Raw genomic sequence first — 18,358 nt, 5'->3', positions numbered from 1 at the left:
TGGGGCCACATATTTCAAAATTTTGCAAATTTTATCGTGAAATGGTTGATTAATACTAAAGAGCCGATTTCAAAGCATTAATTTATTTCAAACTATGTAACACCCCCCTCCCCCGACCCAGGTGGCATAAAAAATAACCATTTTGCTAGATGCACCTTTCTTCATCATAAATATATATACTTGGATCATTGGCATAAAACCCAGGAGCAAAGGAAAAGATTTTCAAAGAATTATTGCATTTTCACTATATAATCAATAGAGCCCCGCCCTAATACCAGAACCCCTGACCCTGGGGCCATAAAATTCACAATTTTGGAAGTGGCATTCTTGCTCATCATAACTATGTGCTTAGTTAGTTTATTTAATACCCAGAAGCAGAGAAGAAGATTTTCAAAGAATAATGCATTAACACTATATTATCAATAGAGCCTCGCCCTAACACCAGAAACCCTGACCCTGGGGCCATAAAATTCAAAATTTCAGAAAAGGCACTCTTGCTCATCCTAACTATGTGCTTAGTTAGTTTATTTAATACCCAGAAGCAGAGAAAATTTTCAAAGAATAAATGCATTTTCACCATATGATCAATAGAGCCCCGCCCTAATATACATGTACCAGAACCTCTGACCCTGGGGCCAAAAATTCACAATTTTGGAAGAAGCAGTCTTTCTCATCATAACTCAGTACTTAGTTAGTTTATTTAATACCTGGGAGCAGAGAAGAAGGTTTTCAAAGAATTAATGCATTTTCACTATATGATCAATAGAGCCCTAATACCAGAACCACTGACCCTGGGGCCATAAAATTCAAAATTTTGGAAGTGACACTCTTGCTCATCATAACCATGTGCTTAGTTAGTTTATTTAATTCCCAAAAGCAGAGAAGAAGATTTTCAAAGAATTAATGCATTTTCACTATATGATCAATAGAGCCCCGCCCTAATACCAGAACCCCTGACCCTGGGGCCATAAAATTCAAAATTTTGGAAGTGGCATTCTTGCTCATCATAACTATGTGCTTAGTTAGTTTATTTAATTCCCAGAAGCAGAGAAGAATATTTTCAAATAATAAATGCATATTCACTATATGATCAATAGAGCCCCGCCCTAACACCAGATCCCCTGACCCTGGGGCCATAAAATTCAAAATTTTGGAAGTGGCACTCTTGCTCATCATAACTATGTACTTAGTTAGTTTACTTAATACCCAAGAGCAGAGAAGAAGATTTTCAAAGAAATAATGCATTTTCACTATATAATCAATAGAGCCAAGCCCTAGCACAAGAACCCCTGACCCTGGGGCCATAAATTTCACAATTTTTGTAGAGGATTCAATGCTCATTACATTCATGCCAACAGTTTACCTGCTTGATGTCCAGGAGTAAAGAAGAAGATTTTTAAAGATTGCATTAATTTCGGTGGTTTTGGCCCCTCAGGCCCCAGGGGGGCGGGGACCATAACATTCACAATTTTTGTTTCCCTTTACCCATATATGCTGAATACCAAATTTGGTTGAAATTGGTTCAGTGGTTTCAGAGAAGAAGCTGAAAATGTTCAAATGTTAACATACGACACACGACGGACGAAGACGGACTAAAACGGATAGCAATAGGTCACCTGAGTTACTCAGTTGACCTAAAAATAGGTCACTGTGACCTACTTTTTGTTGGACATTCTCTAATGACTTAAGATACATCAATTGACAAAGTTTGATGATTCTACGCCAATAAGTACCTGAGATACTTGAATATAGTCATAAAATTTCAAAAGTAGATCACTGTGACCTATTTTTTTGGTCGAAATTCTCTGAAGATCCAAGATGCATCAGCTGACAAAGTTTGATGATTCTAGGCCAATAAGTACCTGAGATATTTAAATATAGCCATAAAATGTCAAAAGAAGGTCACTTTGATCTACTTTTTGGTAAACATTCTCCAAAAATTCAAGATCCCTCAACTGACAAAGTTTAATGATTCGAAGCCAATAATACTTATATTTAACATTTGTAAAATGTCAAAAGTAGGTCACCATGACCTACTTTTAGTGGACATTCTATGAAGACCCCGGATGTATCAACAGACAAAGTTTGATGATCATAGGTCTGAAAGTATTCAAAATATGCCATTTTACCAATTTGAAAACATATGCCTTCTTAGATTTAGAAAGGAGGTCATTGTGTTAAATACACAATACATAATTTTAGATAAAAATGTTTTAAGGGCCCAAGATGCTTCAACTTACAAAATCTGATGATTTTAAATCTTTCAGTATCTCAAATAATTGCTGTAAAAATTTTAGAAGACATAAGCCATAAAATTAAAAAAAAATAGGTCAAGGTGACCTACATTTAATTTGTCATTGTTTGAGGACTCAAAATGCACCAACAGACAAAGTTTGATGATCATGGGCATTAAAGTGTCCAAAATATGCCTCCAAATCAATTTGAAATCAAAATTCAAAAAGTAAGTCACCATGACCTACTTTTGAGTCAACATGATGTGAAATCCTAAGATGCATCAACTTACAAGATTTGATGATCCTAGTCTTTATAGTAAGCTAAATATAAATGTTTTTATAAAGTTTAATTTTTGGTCAACTTTCAACTTATAAATGACCTTGAGACCATGCCCTTTGACCCAGGGTGATGCCTTGGAAAATTTTTTTTTATTTTCAACATATCCTCATTATTGTATGTAAGTTTGGTGATAATCTGTCTGGTGGTTCTTGAAAAGATTTTTTCTGCAACCAGTACTTTTGGTTTTACTTTCCTGATTATCTCCCCTTGCTTAAGGGTCCTAACCCTAGTTTTAGTAAAAATGGTAGCCCTTGGGCCAAGAATACCCAGTGACAAATTTGACAATGATTGGGCAATGGGTTGTGAACCACTGACCCTGGGGCCACATATTTCAAAATTTTGGAAATTTTATCATAAATTTTATTACATCATAAATGGTTGATCAATACCAAAGAGCAGATTTCGAAGCATTAATTTATTTTCAAACTATGTAACCCTCCCTCCAATACCCCTGACCCAGGGGGCATGAAATTAACCATTTTGCTAGATGCACCTTACTTCATCATAAGTATATATACTTGGATCATTAACGTAATACCCAGGAGCAAAGAAAACTATTTTCAAAGAATTAATGTATTTTCACTATATAATCAATAGACCCCCCCCCCCACCTTACACCAAATGGCAAAAACCCCTGACAAAAGGGCCATGAAATTCACAAATTTGGTTGAGGCATTATAACTACATACTAAGTTAGTTTATTTAATACCCAGGAGCAGAGAAGACGATTTTGAAAGAATTATTGCATTTTCACTATATAATCAATAGAGCCCCGCCCTAATACCAGAACCCCTGACCCTGGGGCCATAAAATTCACAATTTTGGAAGTGGCATTCTTGCTCATCATAACTATGTGCTTAGTTAGTTTATTTAATACCCAGAAGCAGAGAAGAAGATTTTCAAAGAATAATGCATTAACACTATATTATCAATAGAGCCTCGCCCTAACACCAGAAACCCTGACCCTGGGGCCATAAAATTCAAAATTTCAGAAAAGGCACTCTTGCTCATCCTAACTATGTGCTTAGTTAGTTTATTTAATACCCAGAAGCAGAGAAAATTTTCAAAGAATAAATGCATTTTCACCATATGATCAATAGAGCCCCGCCCTAATATACATGTACCAGAACCTCTGACCCTGGGGCCAAAAATTCACAATTTTGGAAGAAGCAGTCTTTCTCATCATAACTCAGTACTTAGTTAGTTTATTTAATACCTGGGAGCAGAGAAGAAGGTTTTCAAAGAATTAATGCATTTTCACTATATGATCAATAGAGCCCCGCCCTAATACCAGAACCACTGACCCTGGGGCCATAAAATTCAAAATTTTGGAAGTGACACTCTTGCTCATCATAACCATGTGCTTAGTTAGTTTATTTAATTCCCAAAAGCAGAGAAGAAGATTTTCAAAGAATTAATGCATTTTCACTATATGATCAATAGAGCCCCGCCCTAATACCAGAACCCCTGACCCTGGGGCCATAAAATTCAAAATTTTGGAAGTGGCATTCTTGCTCATCATAACTATGTGCTTAGTTAGTTTATTTAATTCCCAGAAGCAGAGAAGAATATTTTCAAATAATAAATGCATATTCACTATATGATCAATAGAGCCCCGCCCTAACACCAGATCCCCTGACCCTGGGGCCATAAAATTCAAAATTTTGGAAGTGGCACTCTTGCTCATCATAACTATGTACTTAGTTAGTTTACTTAATACCCAAGAGCAGAGAAGAAGATTTTCAAAGAAATAATGCATTTTCACTCTCTACTCAATAGAGCCAAGCCCTAGCACAAGAACCCCTGACCCTGGGGCCATAAATTTCACAATTTTTGTAGAGGATTCAATGCTCATTACATTCATGCCAACAGTTTACCTGCTTGATGTCCAGGAGTAAAGAAGAAGATTTTTAAAGATTGCATTAATTTCGGTGGTTTTGGCCCCTCAGGCCCCAGGGGGGCGGGGACCATAACATTCACAATTTTTGTTTCCCTTTACCCATATATGCTGAATACCAAATTTGGTTGAAATTGGTTCAGTGGTTTCAGAGAAGAAGCTGAAAATGTTCAAATGTTAACATACGACACACGACGGACGAAGACGGACTAAAACGGATAGCAATAGGTCACCTGAGTTACTCAGTTGACCTAAAAATAGGTCACTGTGACCTACTTTTTGTTGGACATTCTCTAATGACTTAAGATACATCAATTGACAAAGTTTGATGATTCTACGCCAATAAGTACCTGAGATACTTGAATATAGTCATAAAATTTCAAAAGTAGATCACTGTGACCTATTTTTTGGTCGAAATTCTCTGAAGATCCAAGATGCATCAGCTGACAAAGTTTGATGATTCTAGGCCAATAAGTACCTGAGAGAAACAAAGATATTTAAATATAGCCATAAAATGTCAAAAGAAGGTCACTTTGATCTACTTTTTGGTAAACATTCTCCAAAAATTCAAGATCCCTCAACTGACAAAGTTTAATGATTCGAAGCCAATAATACTTATATTTAACATTTGTAAAATGTCAAAAGTAGGTCACCATGACCTACTTTTAGTGGACATTCTATGAAGACCCCGGATGTATCAACAGACAAAGTTTGATGATCATAGGTCTGAAAGTATTCAAAATATGCCATTTTACCAATTTGAAAACATATGCCTTCTTAGATTTAGAAAGTAGGTCATTGTGTTAAATACACAATACATAATTTTAGATAAAAATGTTTTAAGGGCCCAAGATGCTTCAACTTACAAAATCTGATGATTTTAAATCTTTCAGTATCTCAAATAATTGCTGTAAAAATTTTAGAAGACATAAGCCATAAAATTAAAAAAAAATAGGTCAAGGTGACCTACATTTAATTTGTCATTGTTTGAGGACTCAAAATGCACCAACAGACAAAGTTTGATGATCATGGGCATTAAAGTGTCCAAAATATGCCTCCAAATCAATTTGAAATCAAAATTCAAAAAGTAAGTCACCATGACCTACTTTTGAGTCAACATGATGTGAAATCCTAAGATGCATCAACTTACAAGATTTGATGATCCTAGTCTTTATAGTAAGCTAAATATAAATGTTTTTATAAAGTTTAATTTTTGGTCAACTTTCAACTTATAAATGACCTTGAGACCATGCCCTTTGACCCAGGGTGATGCCTTGGAAAATTTTTTTTTATTTTCAACATATCCTCATTATTGTATGTAAGTTTGGTGATAATCTGTCTGGTGGTTCTTGAAAAGATTTTTTCTGCAACCAGTACTTTTGGTTTTATTTTCCTGATTATCTCCCCTTGCTTAAGGGTCCTAACCCTAGTTTTAGTAAAAATGGTAGCCCTTGGGCCAAGAATACCCAGTGACAAATTTGACAATGATTGGGCAATGGGTTGTGAACCACTGACCCTGGGGCCACATATTTCAAAATTTTGGAAATTTTATCATAAATTTTATTACATCATAAATGGTTGATCAATACCAAAGAGCAGATTTCGAAGCATTAATTTATTTTCAAACTATGTAACCCTCCCTCCAATACCCCTGACCCAGGGGGCATGAAATTAACCATTTTGCTAGATGCACCTTACTTCATCATAAGTATATATACTTGGATCATTAACGTAATACCCAGGAGCAAAGAAAACTATTTTCAAAGAATTAATGTATTTTCACTATATAATCAATAGACCCCCCCCCCCCCCACCTTACACCAAATGGCAAAAACCCCTGACAAAAGGGCCATGAAATTCACAAATTTGGTTGAGGCATTATAACTACATACTAAGTTAGTTTATTTAATACCCAGGAGCAGAGAAGACGATTTTGAAAGAATTAATGCATTTTCACTATATAATCAATAGAGCCCCACCCTAACACCAGAATCCCTGACCCTGGGGCCATAAAATTCACATTTTTGGAAGAGGCACTCTTGCTCATCATAACTATGCACTAAGTTAGTTTATTTAATTCCCAGGAGCAAAGAAGAAGATTTTCAAAGATTTAATGCATTTTTACTATAATCAATAGAGCCCCGCCCTGACACCAGAACCCCTAACCCTGGGGCCATAAAATTCACAATTTTGGAAGAGGCACTCTTGCTTATCACAACTATGTACTTAGTTCATTCAATACTCAGGAGCAGAGAAGATTTTCAAAGATTTAATGCATTTTCACTATGTAATCAATAGAGCCCCACCCTAGCACTAGAACCCCTGGCCCTTGAATTTCCCAATTTAGGTAGAGGACTCAATGCTCATTACATTCATACCAACAGTTTGCCTGCTTGATGTCCAGAAGTAAAGAAGATTTTTAAAGATTTCATTAATTTGAGTGGTTTTGGCCCCACCCCTCAGGCCCCAGGGGGGCGGGGACCATCAAATTTTCAATTTTTGTTTCCCTTTACCCATAGATGCTTTATACCAAATTTGGTTGAAATTGGTTCAGTGGTTTCAGAGAAGCTGAAAATGTTCAAATGTTAACACATGATGGACAAAAATGGATAGCAATAGTTCACCTGAGTCACTCAGGAGACCTAAAAAGTAGGTCAGGGTGACCTACTTCTTGAATTTGCAGAAAGTACTGCCATGCAAAAACAGTGCAGAGAAAACACTGCACATTCTAAATAGCACAGATCCACCTTTTACACTTCAAAACAAACTATTTCGAAAGAAGTTCAAATGTTAAATTAAAAGGTCACCTTGTCATTAATTATGGTCTTTTCCAAAATCAAATGTCCCATGCAAAATATCAACATTTGAAACAGTTCTCTAGATATTTGGTGTGACAGACAGATGGACAAACAGATTCCATGTAAGTGATCTTTAAAGCGATATAAATAATATGAGCTGCATTTTTGAAAATTTTATTCTGTTGTTAAAATGTGCTGTTTTGATAAATTTGTATGTAATTTAAAACTTTTATGATGAGTTAGACTAAAAGAAAGTATTAAATTGTTTCAGAGAAATTATTTCTGTGCAATGGAATGTAAGTATTATATAATAAATCAATATTGTATAGGACGACAATAATGTAATTTTGCTTCAATCTAAGCACATCAATAGTTCGTCCAGTGCATATGTATGAATGGCAGAAGTTTCTAAATGTTCTTATTTTCTATTACTAAAATAGTAAATTACATTTTTTCAACAAAATTTCCGACATCAAAATTGCAGCTCATATTGCTTTGTGTGCTCTGTAGGTGACACAAAAACTACCTGAATTTTGACTTGAAAGTAAACTAAAGGAACAAAATTCTAGACAGGTATGACTCTAAAATCTTGACACTCCTAAACTAAATTCCACTTTCATGGATCCTTTTTCTGTCCTGGTACATTGACAGAAAAAATAAAGGTTTTGAGTACACAAAAACTCTTGACATATTCTTTTTATTTTTTATTCACTTTTCCGTACTAATCTAACTACACAACAAAAGGAAGTGAAAAAAATTGAACAATTAAAAAAGAAAAAAGTTCGCTGAATTTTTAAAAAGAGAGCATTAAACCTTATACATGTACAGGTAAGCATCAACATCTTCAACAGAAAAATGTTTAAAAAACGAAAAGACAACTGGGACTGTTAACTATTATATATTTTACACAAGAAAATTACAAATTCCTCATGGCAGCCTTACTGTCTTAAAATTACTAAATGGAAACATTGAAAGTTCTCATCAGATAAAAACAAGACTAAAATGCTGTCAAGCAAATTAAACAAGAGGCCCATGGGCCACATTGCTCACATGAGAAGCTTTGACCATTCTGTTCTTTACCAGATTTCACCCTTGTTATACATAATGCATCCCCACCCTACCCCACTGATCATAATTTAGACATTTTGAAATCTACACTACCCCATGATCCTTCCATGGGCACATATGTTTCAGCTTTTTTGGCCCAGTGGTTCCTGAGAAGAAGATTTTCAAAGATTTTTCCTATATATTTCTATGTTCAACTTTGATTCCCTATAATGGCCCCGCCCTTCCCCCGGGGGTCATGATTCCTACATTTTAGAATTTACACTACCCCAGAATGCTTCCACATAAGCTTCACTTTTTCTGGCCCAGTGGTTCTTGAGAAGAAAATTTTCAAAGATTTTTCCTATATATTTCTAGATAAAACTTTGATTCCCCATTCCCCCGGGTGTCATTATTTGAACAATTTAGAATCTACATTATACCAGGATGCTTCCACATAAGTTTCAGTTTTTCTGGCCCAGTGGTTCTTGAGAAGAAGATTTTCAAAGATTTTTCCTATATATTTCTATGTAAAAATTTGATACCCCATTGTGGCCCCGCCCTTCCCCTGGGGGTCATGATTTGAGCAATTTAGAATCTACACTACCCCAGGATGCTTCCACATAAGTTTCAGCTTTTCTGGCCCAGTGGTTCTTGAGAAGAAGATTTTCAAAGATTTTTCCTATATATTTCTATATAAAACTTTGATTCCCCATTGTGGCCCCACCCTTCCCCCGGGGGTCATTATTTGAACAATTTAGAATCTACATTATACCAGGATGCTTCCACATAAGTTTCAGCTTTTCTGGCCCAGTGGTTCTTGAGAAGAAGATTTTCAAAGATTTTTCCTATATATTTCTATATAAAACTTTGATTCCCCATTGTGGCCCCGCCCTTCCCCCGGGGGTCATGATTTGAACAATTTAGAATCTACACTATACCAGGATGCTTCCATATAAGTTTCAGCTTTTCTGGCCCAGTGGTTCTTGAGAAGAAGATTTTCAAAGATTTTTCCTATATATTTCTATATAAAACTTTGATTCCGCATTGTGGCCCCGCCCTTCCCCTGGGGGTCTTGATTTGAACAATTTAGAATCTACACTACCCCAGGATGCTTCCAAATAAGTTTCAGCTTTACTGGCCCAGTGGTTCTTGAGAAGAAGATTTTTTAATGACCCCACCCTATTTTTGTCTTTTCTTGATTATCTCCCCTTGCGAGGGGATATGTCCCTTCATTTTAACAATTTAAATTTCCCTTTACCCAAGGATGCTTTGTACCAAGTTTGGTCAAAATTGGCCCAGTGGTTCTTGAGAAGAAGTCGAAAATGTGAAAAGTTTACAGACGGACGGACAGACGGACAGCTAGACAGACGGATGGACGGACGGACAGACGGACGGACGACGGACAAAACTTGATCAGAAAAGCTCACTTGAGCCTTCGGCTCAGGTGAGCTAAAAAGAATGGAAAATGTACTTTTCTTCTTTTTCAAAAACTGAAAACATTTTAATTACCAAATGAATAATTTCAATGCATTTTATTAATGTGAAAATTGACTAGGATATTAAATGTTTAAAGGTATAAAATGTAATTGTGGTCAAACTTATTTCTACACTCTCTTTTGGTACTTGCATGTATTTTGCTTTGTATTAATGATAATTCCCTAAAAATGACAAACATAAAATAACCACAGTAGGAATACAAATTACATGTACATATTATCATGCTTCTCCTTAGAATCAGTTCAATCTATATACATGTATTTCCATGAAAGGAATGCAAAATTGTCCATCTTATAGCTTTCTTTAAACAACAAATGATGTGACATTAGTTTTTTTTAAACAATGTTTAAATCATTTTTATTTTTTACACAACTTACATGTACCACCAACAATCTGAAAATAAATGCTACTTTGTTTCTTTTAAAATCTATGCATTAAAGAAACATTGATACTATTTTACAGTACAATATTCTAGATAAATTTTTCCATGTTTATTTTTAATGAGTATTTAAAAGTAGACCAAAAATAGTTTGTATAATTACTTACATGTACTTGTAACAAAATATGCTCATCTGCATTAATCAAAATCAAAACTACAAACAAATATTCTTTATCTTACTATAGTTTCTCCTATTTCAAAGGTTATAAAACAAACTGAACAAATTCTGAAAACCACTAAGATAATAGCAATTTTAGAACTACTTATAAACATTTATAAATGCTGTACAACTTTTTACATAAATCAGAAAATGATTGACATTAAACTTATGTGAGAGATTTGAGTTTTCTCAAAATATTGGCACTGACTGTAATGTGTAACAACATGAAGGCAATAGATTCACCACAGCCAAACATCATAATCTTCATCTTCCAGGTAGTCTGGTGCATCATCACTCCATAGTCCAGAGGCGTAATCATCTTCATAGGTGTATCCACTGCCATCATCAAAGTCATCTTCATCTTCCTCGTCTTCATCATCTATTGGATAGTGGATGTCATAGGTGGCCCTGCTGCGACATGAGAAGAATTTGCAGTGGGGACAATTGAAGTGGCATTTGGTGAGGTTGCTAGGTAACTGGATCAGACAGGTGGCACTCTGTCGCAGAGGTTGGGGAAGTTCCTGCAAATTCTTCCATTTCTTCTCGGCATAATTGAAACAGAATGTTGTGGATATGGTCTCTGGGGCCTTGAAGCCTTTACCACCAATGACATAAAAGTTGCTACCATCAGAAATTGTGCTGTATTCTATGCATTCAAAGGGGTTCGTTGGGAAAGGCAAGAACTCCTCTTTGATATGCTTCCATTTCCGTGCTGTCATTGAGTATTTTGTGTATGAACACTTCCCCATTCTGGTCACAACAAGCTCGTCTCCAACAGGAATCAGTAAATTGTCCCAATAAGCACCTTTGGATTGATCATACTTTCTATTTACAGCAGTGTCATATACATAAAATTTGGCACTCTTTCCTCTTCTTTTGGGATTGGCTCCCACTTTGTTGGCCAACACACAAATCTTCCTATCCTGCATAACACATGCCGCCAAATGGGAGTTTTCATTTCGTTGGAACAGAGTCTGCTTGACTTCACATTTTGAGTCATCTTCTTTCACTTCCATAACAAAGGTGCTCCACTGGTGCACCAGTTGTGGACCGAACTGGATGACATGACTGGAAATTATGGCATACAATTTTCCTGCACATGCTAGAATGGTGTGAAGCGTGTTATTCCCATAGTTTTCTGGAACTTCTAACAGAAAACTTGTCCACTTGTTTTCCGCCAAATCAAACTTGTAAACAGAGACTTTGGTGGAAAATGTTTGGTGTCCATTATCAAAAACATACAAGCACTTACTCTTTGAACAGTATGTTATTGTGGCTTGTTTCATCTGGTAAGGGAGAGGTGCTAATTCAATCCACCTGTCCTCTGCCAAAATGTATCCTAGCAGTGTATTAACAGCCATGGACTCCCTGAACGGAAACAGATGGAAGATGTTCTCAAACATGATCTGACCGCAGCCTCCTGCCACCAGAATTGCCTCCCTTACTCCATCATCTTCTTTGATGAGTCCTGTTATGTACTTCATTTTAGTGTTCAAGACATGAACCTGACATTTTTCATTCTTTGCTACCAGAGGGTAAGTTTCAATCTTCTTCTCTAGAACAGTCTTTGGAATCTTCTTCAAGTCAAGAGAACAAAACAAACCAGAGAAGAACTCCTCTCTATTCTCTTGATCAAATTCCACCCACTTCAGAATGAACTCAAAGAATTGCATTTGTTCTACGTAAGACAAAGTCTTATCAGTAAGCAGTGACATCACTGATTCTGAGGTCAAGGTCAAGGCATCCTCCTGTTGCATTATCTCTGGCAAATGTCCTCTTAAGAATTCAAATACTTTGTTGTAATATTCTAAGTTATACAGGCTGCACAGTAAGCACATTTGGACGCAGTTCTCAGCAGTCATACTAACACTCTCTAAATAACTTTGACAGCATGCTTTCAAGTCTGCAATCTGGAAATAGTCGGCCACTTCCAGAATGTCCTTGACTGTCTCATAAGATATCTCAGCTGTCCCCATGTAAAGGAAAGAAATCGCCGTCCTTACTGCAGGGACTTTGCCAATCTGAAGGTGAATCTTGCCTGAAAGGAATTATGAAATTCTTAATTTTTTTAATATAAAACTTAAGTGTTTCCAAACATTTCAATTGACTACTAAATCTTCTTCCCCTTAATTTTTAGAGAAAACCAGATTAACTTTAATTTTCTTCGAAAATCCATGTTCGCCATTTTGGCCCCGCCCTACCCCTGGGGGTCATGATTTGAACAAATTTGAATCTACACTACTTGAGCATGCTTCCATATAAATATGATGAATTATGGCTTTGACATTCTTGGGAAGAAGATTTTTAAAGAATTTTCCTATATATTTCTATGTAAAACTTTGGTCGGCCATTTTGGCCCCGCCCTACCCCGGGGGGTCATGATTTAAACAAACTTGAATCTACACTACCTGACCATGCTCCCATATAAATATGATGAATTATGGCTTTGTCATTCTTGAGAAGAAGATTTTTAAAGAATTTTCCTATATATTTCTATGTAAAACTTTGGTCGGCCATTTTGGCCCCGCCCTATCCCGGGGGGTCATGATCTGAACAAACTTGAATCTACACTACCTGAGCATGCTTCCATATATATATGATGAATTATGGCTTTGTCATTCTTGAGAAGAAGATTTTTAAAGAATTTTCCTATATATTTCTATGTAAAACTTTGGTCGGCCATTTTGGCCCCGCCCTACCCCGGGGGGTCATGATTTGAACAAACTTGAATCTACACTACCTGAGCATGCTCCCATATAAATATGATGAATTATGGCTTTGTCATTCTTTAGAAGAAGATTTTTAAAGAATTTTCCTATATATTTCTATGTAAAAATTTGGTCGGCCATTTTGGCCCTCCACCCTACCCCGGGGGGTCATGATTTAAACAAACTTGAATCTACACTACCTGAGCATGCTCCCATATAAATATGATGAATTATGGCTTTGTCATTCTTGAGAAGAAGATTCTTAAAGAATTTTCCTATATATTTCAATGTAAAAATTTGGTCGGCCATTTTGGCCCCGCCCTATCCCCGGGGGTCATGATTTGAACAAACTTGAATCTACACTACCTGAGGATGTTTCCCCATAAGTTACATCTTTCCTGGCACAGTGGTTCTTGAGAAGAAGATTTTTAAAATATGCCACTAAATTTTCATTAATTCCCAATTATCTCCCCTTGAATGAGGGCGTGGCCCTTCATTTGAACAAACTTGAATCCCCTTCACCCAAGGATACTTTGTGGCAAGTTTGGTTGAAATTGGCCCAGCGGTTCTTGAGAAGAAGTCGAAAATGTGAAAAGTTCACAGACAGACAGACAGACGGACGCCGGACAAAATGTGATCAGAAAAGCTCACTTGAGCCTTCGGCTCAGGTGAGCTAACAAATATTTTTTTAATAAAATAATATTTATTGAGAAAAAAATATATGAAAAATTTGCTTATTTTGAAAAAATGCACCTGCTTAATTCTGTACTTTTAGTGAAATCTATCATTGATCAACGTAAAGAATTTTTCTTGATAAATATTTTTATTCAGTATTTGTTATCAAGTGGTACTTTCTATCTGTTAATCAATGAAATACATAAATTTATAAACTGTAAAAAAAGTCAACTTTATTTAAACCACATAGTTTTGGGGCTATTGTAACCAGAAGTCTCTGTTGAGACTGTAGCTCTACTGGTTTGTACTTATCAAAAACCATTGCACTATTTTATGTATCTTTGTGTAGTCTACTTGTGTGCCAACTTATTTTGAAATCAACTAAAACTGTAGAAGGAGTAGCGTTTTAAAGGAATTTCACGGAAAATTCTATTTTTAGTAACCATGGCAACACCGTTCACCGAAATCAAAAACCGATGCACTATTCCATGTATCTTAGTGTAGTCTACATGTGTGCCAAGTTATATTGTAATCAGACCAAAACTGTAGAAGGAGTAGCGTTTTAAAGGAATTTCCCAGAAAATTCTATTTTTAGTAACCATGGCAACACCGTTCATCGAAATCAAAAACCGATGCACTATTCTATGTATCTTAGTGTAGTCTACTTGTGTGCCAAGTTAAATTGAAATCAGACCAAAACTGTAGAATGAGTAGTGTTTTAAAGGAATTTCTCTGAAAATTCTATTTTTAGTAACCATGGCAACACCGTTCATCGAAATCAAAAACCGATGCACTATTCTATGTATCTTAGTGTAGTCTACTTGTGTGCCAAGTTATATGAAATCAGACCAAAACTGTAGAAGCAGTAGCGTTTTAAAGGAATTTCTCAGAAAATTCTATTTTTAGTAACCATGGCAACACCGTTCATCGAAATCAAAAACCGATGCACTATTCTATGTATCTTAGTGTAGTCTACATGTGTGCCAAGTTATATTGTAATCAGACCAAAACTGTAGAAGGAGTAGCGTTTTAAAGGAATTTCCCAGAAAATTCTATTTTTAGTAACCATGGCAACACCGTTCATCGAAATCAAAAACCGATGCACTATTCCATGTATCTTAGTGTAGTCTACTTGTGTGCCAAGTTATATTGAAATCAGACCAAAACTGTAGAAGGAGTAGCGTTTTAAAGGAATTTCCCAGAAAATTCTATTTTTAGTAACCATGGCAACACCGTTCATCGAAATCAAAAACCGATGCACTATTCTATGTATCTTAGTGTAGTCTACTTGTGTGCCAAGTTATATTGAAATCAGACCAAAACTGTAGAAGGAGTAGCGTTTTTAAGGAATTTCACAGAAAATTCTATTTTTAGTCACCATGGCAACACCGTTCATCGAAATTAAAAACCGATGCACTATTCTATGTATCTTAGTGTAGTCTACTTGTGTGCCAAGTAATATTGAAATCAGACTAAAATTGTAGGAGGAGTAGCGTTTTGAAAAATTGTTTACAGATAGACGGACAGACAGACAGCTAGACAGACGGACGGACGGACGCCGGACGCATTACTATCGCATAAGCTCTTCTGGTCTCTGACCAGTAGAGCTAAAAATAAATTTTTGGACAGGTTGACCTTTGATGAAACCTTTAAAATTTTTCAATATTATTCTAATTGTTAAAGTCTGCACATTTCTTTAGTGCATCTAAACAACAACCATGACCGCTTTACTATGATTACGATCGAATTTTGATCGGGTGTGGCATACAGAATATTGTGAATTAAAGGAAATGGTGAAGCACAGTAATCACTCCAGCTTTTAAGATCAAATATTTTAACTGGTTATAAATGTTGAAATTTTATCTAGAATCCAATATTTTTAAATATTGTCTAGTATTCGTGGGTATGTTTTATGTTACTGCCAATTGGGTTGTTTGTGTTGCATTGTAATCCTTCCGGAATGTTATTCATGTCATTCCACACATCCGTTCTTTTTATAAATTCATCTGCAACAACTATCGTGTTTTTCTTGTGATTAAATAAACATAGTATCTTTGTTTTGTAGCAAAATTAATTATATTTACAATTTATGCATTTCTAATTTCACGATTTCATTCATTGTGAACATTTTCAAAGAAATTGATGTATTGCTATTGTTATTTTCTTTTGCGGATGGATCAACTGACACATTTGGTCGCGTAAATCTGTACGATACCTAGATGACATTCAAGCTATTGCTCGATGCCATAAAAACATAATTATGATAATACCAAAATACACCAATGTCCATTCTGAAACAAATACCTGAGGTTTTTTCTTTCAAGCCACTGTCATAGAGAGATTGGAAGTAGGGACACAGCACTAACACATTCCAATGGGCACGGATTTCCTAAACAGAAAACATATCAAAAGTGATGCATCCAACATCAGAACATAATCAGAATATCTGTGTTGCTCTATTGTAATCACTAATGTTATAGTCAATAATATCATTGCATTACATTCTTTTTGTATGATTTCAAATTCGAATTTCTCACTTAAAATTATCTTATAAGTGGAAATTTAAACAAGACGCAAATTTAGCGATTTGTCCTTAAAATATGGTAATCTATAGTTAGTGAGGAGTAATTTTAGCGATTTTAAAATGCTTACTAAAAGAGCTATAACAAATTAAACACAGTTTATTTTTAGCGATATTTAATATTAGCGATCTCAGAACCCTTGCTAATAAATTAATAATGCCAAAATTAAATCCTCGCTAAAAATTCTGCGTATACGGTATTTGAAGAATGTCGTACTTGTCTCTTCAGTAACACTTAATTTAAATCAAAATGTTACGCAGACTTGCTCTTTATTATTACATGAATAGATATATTATTAATGAAAACAATTTCTTCTCCTTGCACAGGCATAAAAATATCAAATATAAGATACTTTTATAAAACCAACATGGCCTCACCAATTCCTGAATTTGTGATGTGTTGGTTACCATCTCATAATTTTGGTACAGAGCATATTGTTCAGTCTAATCATGTTAACAATATGCTTCCAGGTTGCTTAGAAATGCAGGTGAATGAATAGTTATTTTTTTTACTTTCGCTGTTATGCCCCCTTTCTTAAGACATTTCTCATTGACAGATATTTTATGACATCGCGTGGCTGCATTCCAGTTTATAGTAGCTAGCCTAGCTGCTTAGCTAAAGATTTAGGTCTCAATCAATGTAGTGTATGACTGAATACTGTTATGTTTTGGCTAGCATGTTTAAGATTGTGTCTCTAGCCTCTATATATTAAGCTATATCTACATACTAACATTAGATGACAGTCTGTTTTATGTTAGAGTTGAAGGAGATTCATCAGTTTCAGCTTCTTACTTTTTTTTTTTGCTACATTATAATTATTATGTAACAAGTACATAATTATTAACTAAGCAATAAACAGATATTTACCATTACGCAATATTTATCATGTTTATAAACTGATATTTACCACTTGCTCAACAACAAGAACAACATCACACAATTCTGAGTTTGATAACATCTGATCATGTAGGTGATTCTGAAGAGACAGTGCATGTGTGGTACGACTCCCCATGTTACGGGGAAAAGGGGTATCCATGACTTCTGGTGTTCCTCTGGAAACTGAAACAAAATATAAAGTAGTATAAAGGCCGTGTTCTTGTCATAATAATGTAGAATTTTCCCAACTTTTAACTAAAATTTTATACAGGAATTTTGATATGTGTTTGGGGACATATGCAAATTTCCTTACATCTTGTGAAGGACCAAACTTTTGTAGGTATTAATGAAAAAATTGCAGGAAAATTAATTTACACTTTGTTTACTTAATTACTCCTTCTCTGTTTAAGCTCTTGATCACCAACAAACATCAACCTAGAACAATCTTATTTCGATAAGTGCCAATTCAGTCAAACTTAAGTTTTTGGTAATCAAGGTTTTAAACAGCTCATTATGCAAATTAAAAAAAAATGATTATGTTTCAGAATTTTGTTAATCTTCCTGCTGTGTAAAGAGCCTGGAACATGAAGAAGGATGACCACTTTGAATTATGATGTATTACACAAGAGGTAGAAAATGTGTGAAACCAGTTTGTTAAAAAGAACTTTTTCCTCAATAAATGTGGATATAAAAAGCTTCTGAAGCTGAAGTCTTATCAAACAGCAAATGCCTATGCTGAAAATAGTGTAATGCAAATGATATTTGATCTCTTGTTATCTTAGAATTGTTACAAATGTATTATGTTCCATGCACAAATCGAAAATAAAACAAATCAAACCTATTTCATTGAAAAAATATGGAATTTTCACAAAACTGTGGCCACATTTCGTGGAGTGCGGGAAACACGAATATAAAAAATTTCGTTCCCGATAGATAAGTCGTTCAAAAGAGTGTTTGCAGAAGTACATGTATTTGAATATGATGACAATGTTTTAGAGGAATAACCTAATTAATTATATAACGGATCGATTGTTGCTGTCTTAAATCATGACTATTGATAAGAACGTTTAAAAATATCTCTACATTAATGAATATAATAATGTAT

The 18,358-nt window shown here is 35.2% G+C and overlaps 1 protein-coding gene across 1 annotated transcript; it reads right to left on the bottom strand.

Moving 5' to 3' along the window:
- Window positions 1-7,989: 7,989 nt before the first annotated feature.
- LOC134283123 (kelch-like protein 3) lies at window positions 7,990-18,180 on the bottom strand. The gene is made up of 4 exons (XM_062765574.1): window positions 18,092-18,180; window positions 17,285-17,436; window positions 16,100-16,184; window positions 7,990-12,450 (listed from the first exon to the last, which is right to left on the bottom strand). The coding sequence occupies exons 2-4, from the start codon at window positions 17,411-17,413 to the stop codon at window positions 10,652-10,654; spliced, it is 2,013 nt and encodes a 670-aa protein (XP_062621558.1). The 5' UTR covers window positions 17,414-17,436; window positions 18,092-18,180; the 3' UTR covers window positions 7,990-10,651.
- Between the last annotated feature and the right edge of the window lie 178 nt (window positions 18,181-18,358).

This window comes from Saccostrea cucullata, unplaced genomic scaffold, assembly GCF_032062105.1.
Source record: "Saccostrea cucullata isolate Sc308-1 unplaced genomic scaffold, CSIRO_AGI_Scuc_v1 ctg326, whole genome shotgun sequence".
Classification (NCBI taxonomy): domain Eukaryota; kingdom Metazoa; phylum Mollusca; class Bivalvia; order Ostreida; family Ostreidae; genus Saccostrea; species Saccostrea cuccullata.
The sequence above is the reverse complement of the archived record's forward strand: the minus strand, read 5'-3'. Positions and strand labels throughout refer to the sequence as shown.

What these genes read in the sequence shown, in the direction of transcription:
- LOC134283123 (XM_062765574.1), bottom strand. Translation starts at nt 17,413, where the DNA reads ATGGATACCCCTTTTCCCCGTAACATGGGGAGTCGTACCACACATGCA. An exon ending in TTCTTGTTGTTGAGCAAGTG is followed by an intron (nt 16,185 to 17,284) that starts GTAAATATCAGT and finishes TTTTCTGTTTAG; the next exon opens with GAAATCCGTGCCCATTGGAA. An exon ending in CTTGAAAGAAAAAACCTCAG is followed by an intron (nt 12,451 to 16,099) that starts GTATTTGTTTCA and finishes AATTCCTTTCAG; the next exon opens with GCAAGATTCACCTTCAGATT.